The 6,908-nt window shown below is 41.2% G+C and overlaps 1 protein-coding gene across 1 annotated transcript; it reads left to right on the top strand.

Annotated features, from left to right (window-relative positions):
- Nucleotides 1–2,641: 2,641 nt before the first annotated feature.
- On the top strand, nucleotides 2,642–6,438 carry LOC133454623 (neuropeptide FF receptor 2-like). Its single transcript, XM_061733347.1, has 3 exons — nucleotides 2,642–2,969; nucleotides 5,304–5,403; nucleotides 5,544–6,438. Exons 1-3 carry the CDS (start codon nucleotides 2,642–2,644, stop codon nucleotides 6,436–6,438), a joined length of 1,323 nt encoding a protein of 440 aa, XP_061589331.1.
- Nucleotides 6,439–6,908: the final 470 nt, after the last annotated feature.

Raw genomic sequence — 6,908 nt, 5'->3', positions numbered from 1 at the left:
CAGCTGGGAGAGCAGGTGAAGGGAGTGAGTGACGAGGTGGGCGTGGCTGGCAGATGGAGTGAGCAGGAGAGAGGGGAGTGGAAAACCACTGAAGGCTGGAGGACCAATCATGACAGAACCATTCACACCCTGGCACCCTGGTCAGTGCCACTTCCAGCTTTTGCCATAAAGCAAGAGATAATCGACAAAGAGAACCAGGACAAGCTGCCTATATATATATATATATATATATATATATATATATATATGGGTTTCTTTGTTTTTCTTGGGTTTGCTGATTCTGCTATTCCATTTTAAAAGTCTATTTTGTCACACCTGTCACTTCTCTTGTTTACACCTGTGTCTCATCAAGCCTCTGAGTAGTTAGCTCCCCATTCCCTTCCTCCTCGCTGTTTTACCTTCTTGTACCCCGTTGCGCTCTGGTGTGCTTTTCTTGTACAAAGATGGTTTTTATTCATTTTTGGATTCCTTCCTGTGCAGTGCTTTTCATTTAAATAAAAGGACTTTGTCAGTCCCGCCGCCTCTTGTTCTTCTGCATTTTGGGTCTTCCTTCAGTAATAACAGAAGACAGATAACAGAAGTTATCAGTCAAGATAACAGTTTTGAATGATGCATAGCTTCTGTTTGTTTGTTTAGCTTCATACATATATAGGTTTTGTTTTGCTCTTCCCTCTATGCTGAAAGTCCCTATACAGTTTTGACAGGAACAGTGCTTAAGGCGTTGTGATTAAACATTCTGCTCCAACTTTAGCTTTGATGCAGCTTTGTTTGTTTTGCGTGTTTTTCTTCTTTTTTTTTCCTTTTAAATAAACACTGATATACTACTTTGGAAACAGTAGCAGGCTGTTGACTTCTTCACGTCTATCTCAGTTGTTTTTCACAGCAGGCGTCTGCGTCCCACAATCATTCCTCCGAACATGCTGTGCATTTATGAACCAGTTGTCACCTCTTCATCATCTCATTCTGCATTAGAGAGAGCATTCTCATCCAGCATCTTCTAAATCCAATAAAATGATTCTGGTGTAAAGGGTAAATAGCAAAAGATGGGCTCTAAGGAAGTCCAGATTTGCACAGAGGTGATTACTCCTACTACTACTACTGTCATTTAGCCGACACTTTTATCCAAAGCGACTTACATCTGAGAGAACAACACATTACCAATTACTGCTTGGACTGACACAAGACAAACAGAGATATTCCTCAGCATCCTATTTTGCCTAAAGCCTAAAGAAAACAGACTCAACCCATAGTAATTTATACAGCCAACATTTGCTCCTCATCCATCAGAATATTCACTGTATAATATTCAGTTCACACAGCAACAATGAAGATGTAATGCTCCCAGACTGTGCACCACCTATCGCATCTCTCCCAAGGGAATGTTTCCTCTCTGTCATCTATAAACGCTATAGCAGTCTCTGCCTGGCAGGAGCACTGGTCGGATGCACTTGGTCTCACAAAGGGACAAAAAAAAAAATGCTTTTTTCTCTGAACGAGGACGAACTCTGTGAAATGGACATTTAAAGTCAGTAAAGACAGAAGAAAGGAGCAAAATTGTTTGTTTCTTTGTTTTTTTTTTTTTTTCCTGCAAGGTAAGACCGGTCAGAGTGGACTAATGTGGGAAACTTTAGGGGCTAAATTCATTAATTAATTAAAACTTTACATTACAATAGAAACAGATAGAGAACATTTATATAACTGAAAAAGAGAGAGAGAAAAATATTTCTTTCAGTTATTGAAATTGTTTGTCATTGAATTAGTTTCTTTTAATCTTTGTGAGCATAACAGGCATAATGATTTAATTTCATGGATTTTGAAGCTCAGAACTGAGGCTTAAGTTGTTTTTTTTTTAGCTTTTTAGAGGAAGTCTCAAGACTCTACGATGTCACCCCCGTTATTAGTAAAAAAAAAAAAGGAGCCACAATTTGATGCTTGAAGGAAACGCTGACTTGTTTTTTTTTTATTCTTCCCCAAATTAAGATATCTAGAAAGTTTAAAAATAAATCTTAGTCCATAAGCAAGTGTGTTATTAGATTATTTAGATGATAGAGTATTTAAAGCTGATTGGACTTAGCAATTTCCACGCAGGAAAAACATATTTTCAATAGAAACCATGTCGGAAAATACAATGCAAATCTGATTAACTTTAAGTTGTCGCCTCTAAAATCTGTTGTGGATATGTATAAAACATGTCTAATTTATTTTTTCCTAGAATGCATAATTTGGCAAACTGCTTTAAAACCAGCGTTGATTATGATAAATTATTTAATTAATTTAATGACAACGGAGCCCCAACAGGCTGTAGGATGAGAAGGAGGGTCGATACCTTACTGATGCTGGAGTGAGGGGTAAGAGGAAAATGAGTGGATGTGATCTTTCGTGTAGTTGGGATGGTTGTTATCTATGAATTTGAGAGACCATGTCCTCAAACACTCAGAAGACACACTAACTCAAGTGTTGATGTTTTGGGAGGTTATATAGTTTCATGTCACAACAATCAATGTTTGTTGTGCAGATATGGCCTCCCACTGGTCAGTGGACTGTTGTTCTTGGGGTTATTTGACATGCCAAACTCTTAAAGATAAATCGTCCACACAGTAAATAATATGGCTACCTGTCTGTTTTAAGACTAGACATCACCATGACAGAAAACCCAGCTTTCAACACCACTCCAGAGGACCTGAACACCTCCACTTCCTCAAGGATGAAGAAAAACCCTTCTAGCCACCAGAACGTCACCTATGTGGACTTCTATCTCCACAAACCCTCGGTGGCCGCAGTCTTCACTGTGTCCTACCTGCTCATCTTTTTGGTGTGCATGGTGGGAAATGGGGTGGTGTGTTTCATTGTGCTGCGCAGCAAGAACATGCGCACTGTGACCAACCTGTTCATTCTCAACCTCGCCATCAGTGACCTGCTAGTTGGGATCTTCTGCATGCCAACCACACTGGTGGACAACATCATAACAGGTAATGGCGATATAAAAGAATGTCAAAGAGACAGAGTATTTATACATTTATACCTATTTCTACGTCTTATCTTATGACTTCTTGTTATACGGGGGTTGGGTAGGGGTGTTAACATTTCACAAGTCAGTTCACACAGTTTGTCACTTGAGTTGGTCTGTAAACTGTAAACTGTAAACTCCATTCCCTTCCTGAACTCATGTGTTTCTTCAGGATTTATCATGATCTTCAATCAGAAATTCTCTTTGGATCTTATTAATCTTGTTATTCAACCAGCATTTATTTTTGCAAAATGACAAAATTACAGATATCAGTGGATAAAATGGGTTTACAGAACTTTCCCCAATATTACAGTCAGGAGAGTATCTTGATCTGAATATGAATGCCTTGGATGCCTTCCTTAAGAGATATTTCAGGGCATGTCCAAATGGAAGGATGCTCCGGGAAAGATTCAGGACATGCTGGAGAGATTCTTGGTTGGCTTGGAAATGCCTTGGTGTTATTCCTGGAAGAACTAGGCTAGGTGTAGGTATTAAATCGGGGGATGGATGGATGGATGGAGGGATGGAGGGATGGATGGATGGATGGATGGATGGATGGATGGATGGATGGATGGATGGATGGATGGATGGATGGATGGATTATTTGCCTACATTTTAGCCATTTAATCCCTTTCCCTTTCATTCATCAAGGGACTAATAATAATAATAATAATAATAATAATAATAATAATAATAATAATAATAATTTTATTTGTAAAGCACTTTTCATAAAATAAACTCAATGTGCTACAGAAACCAACAAACAAAATAAACAAAGACATCTATAAAAGACCAGGGAAAGCCTTCCTGAACAAAAAAGTTTTAAGCCCCTTTTTAAAAGTGTCCACAGACTGGGGTTGACGTAGGTGTTCAGGGAGGGTCTCCCATGGAGCGGAGTCGTGTAAGGGGCTGATAGAGGAGGTTGGTGCTATCTTGTGAATGCCCCTTGGAGAACTGCAAACTCAAACTCAAACTTTATGTATTTATATAGCACCAAATCATACAATATAAATGCAACACATGGTGCTTTACATGCAAAATAAAATAACAATCAAAAACACAATTTAAAACATCCCATACGACCCCACCCCCCACCCCCCACCCCCCACGCGTACACACACACTCACTCACACTCATACACATGTGCACACACTCACACGCCACACACACACACACACACACACACACACACACACACACACACACACACACACACACACACACACACACACACACACACACACACACACACACACACACACACACACACACAGTAAGTGGACTGGTGACATGGCTTAGCACTAAAGATCCAGGTGAGGAAAAACACTACCTATGGGTGGCCGTCCACACCGAGAGGCGTCACCGACCACGACCACAAGGAGCATCGCCACAGAGACCCCCCCAACCCGGACAGACCAGAGCAGACCCCACACAGAAGGTGGAGTCCCACCCCCAGCTACCCAGGCCTGAGGGACCCCCATGACGACACCCCCATGGGCAGAGCAGGCACACCTCCCAGTGTGGACGACCCCCCTGAGGAAACACTGGAGCTAAAAACTAAAAGATTAAAAGAAAGTAAAAATGCCTAAAGGTGTAAAATTTTAGAGAAATCTATACAAGACTTTAGATGAATAATAAATAACATAAAATAAAAAGTCACTAAAATGGATTAAAGTTTTAAAAATAATAACAAAGCTAAAGAAGTAAACACAATAAATAGCTGAAAAGACTAGGTAAATGAGATCAGATAAAAGCCAAACTAAAAAGGTGTGTCTTGAGCCTCCTTTCAAAAATATCAACGTTCTCTGCGGCCCTGAGGTTCTCTGGCAGGCTGTTCCATAAATAAGGGCCATAATGGCTGAATGCAGCCTCACCGTGGGTTTTGGTCCCGGTTCGGGGAATGGTTAAAAGGCCGGTGCCAGAGGACCTCAGGGTCCGTGAGGGTTGATACGGTAAAAGCAGATCAGATAAATAAGATGGCCCAAGACCGTTAAGACACTTAAAAACCAGTAAAAGAAGGTGTAATGTGCTCCCGCCCTCTGGTCCTCGTCAGCACACGAGCGGCTGAATTCTGTAATAATTGTAGGTTCTTAATACTCTTTTTAGGAAGCGGCGAGAGCAGGGCATTACTGCAAGTGGTTTTGATACATTGAGATCAATAGAAATACTCTTTGTAAACAGGATCTGGTGACATATTTATCTTTAGAGCAGAATGTTCACAAGTAAATACATATTTATGATGACTAGTGCATTCATGATTTACACTTTTAAAGTAAACTGTTTTTGTTTTTCTTAGGTTGGCCATTTGGTAGCATTGTCTGTAAACTAAGTGGGATGGTTCAAGGGATCTCTGTGTCAGCATCTGTGTTCACCTTAGTTGCGATAGCAGTTGACAGGTGAGGAATGCCGCACTATGTTGTTGGGTTTTATTGACTTGTTTGGATGTATTGGATCCTGAAAAGGCTCTATTGTCCTTATAGACCTCTTTTAAGTCACTTTGTTCTCCTTATGGACCCCTTTTTCCCCTTTGTGTCAGGTTTCGCTGCATTGTCTACCCTTTCAAACAGAAGCTGACCATCGCCACTTCAAAACTAATCATCGTCATCATATGGGTGCTGGCTGTGTTCATTATGTGTCCTTCGGGGGTCATGCTCCAGGTCACAAAGGAGCAGACAGTGAGAATAATTCTTGGCAGCAACAGCGAGACCCGTCCCTTTTATTGGTGCCGGGAGAATTGGCCTAGTCAGGAGATGCGCAAGATCTACACAACCATCCTCTTTGCTAATATTTACCTTGCCCCTCTCAGCCTTATTGTCATCATGTATGCCCGCATTGGTTTCACCCTCTTCAAGACCACACTTCCACCCATAAGCGGCAGTGGAACTACACCTGGAGTGGGCATTAGTAACAATAAAGTGTGTATGGAAGGTCGTCACACCGTTTCAAGGAAGAAGAAGCGGGTGATAATGATGCTTCTTGTTGTAGCTCTGCTCTTCATCTTGTCCTGGCTGCCTCTGTGGACACTGATGATGCTCAGCGACTACGCCAGCCTGACAGAGCACCAGTATCGCGTCATTAACATCTATGTGTACCCCTTAGCTCACTGGTTAGCCTTCTTCAACAGCAGCGTCAACCCCATCATCTATGGGTTCTTCAACGAGAACTTCCGCAGAGGCTTCCAGGCAGCGTTCAAATTCCAGCTGTGCTCCGTTGACATGGTGCGCCAACGCAGTTACTCCCATCGGATCAGAGGAAACGCTGTGCTCCCAGTCCAGCCCGCCAACCCCAGTAGACCAGGATCTAGAGCTGGGTCAGTGCTAGTGGGAAACGGAAAGTGCTCATGTCAAGAGGGAGAGGGCTTGGGTGGTAGAAATGATGTCATAGAACAGGATCTGATCATGGAAGACTTGGAAAAAGTATCACAGATTTAGAAAGACTGAGACTGAGTTGAGACACTTTCACAGACAAAGTCAAACATGTTGGAAATAAATCATGAAAATTCCTTTATGTTAGTCCAAAGTGACTGAATATCGTGAGTCACTTTTGTAAATATAAATGATCATGGTGTAAATAGTAAAGAGTGGTATACAGAGTTTCAAAGTCAAAAAATTCAATATTTGTTTTATGATAGTAATTATTTATTGTTGCCACATTCAATATTAATACCGTAATGGGAAGTTAACAAAGCTGACATGTACAATATAACATCCTATGTATGAATGCAATCCCTGAGATCAGGGGAGCTGATTCTGTGGCATTTTTAAGTAACCATGGTAACAGCAGAACCAAATCTCTCTCCCTAGACAGTTTCCCGGGAATACAAAGGAAGAGACAAATTGCTGCTCACAACACTTCCAAAGAAACCCCTGTTGTTTGGAAAAAAAACAACATATATGCAGTC

Source organism: Cololabis saira, chromosome 11, assembly GCF_033807715.1.
Source record: "Cololabis saira isolate AMF1-May2022 chromosome 11, fColSai1.1, whole genome shotgun sequence".
NCBI lineage: Eukaryota > Metazoa > Chordata > Actinopteri > Beloniformes > Belonidae > Cololabis > Cololabis saira.
The sequence above is the reverse complement of the archived record's forward strand: the minus strand, read 5'-3'. Positions and strand labels throughout refer to the sequence as shown.

Coding starts and splice junctions, on each gene's coding strand:
- LOC133454623 (XM_061733347.1), top strand. CDS start 2,642: ATGACAGAAAACCCAGCTTTCAACACCACTCCAGAGGACCTGAACACC. Junction 2,970..5,303: donor GGTGGACAACATCATAACAG/GTAATGGCGATA, acceptor TGTTTTTCTTAG/GTTGGCCATTTGGTAGCATT. Junction 5,404..5,543: donor GTTGCGATAGCAGTTGACAG/GTGAGGAATGCC, acceptor CCTTTGTGTCAG/GTTTCGCTGCATTGTCTACC.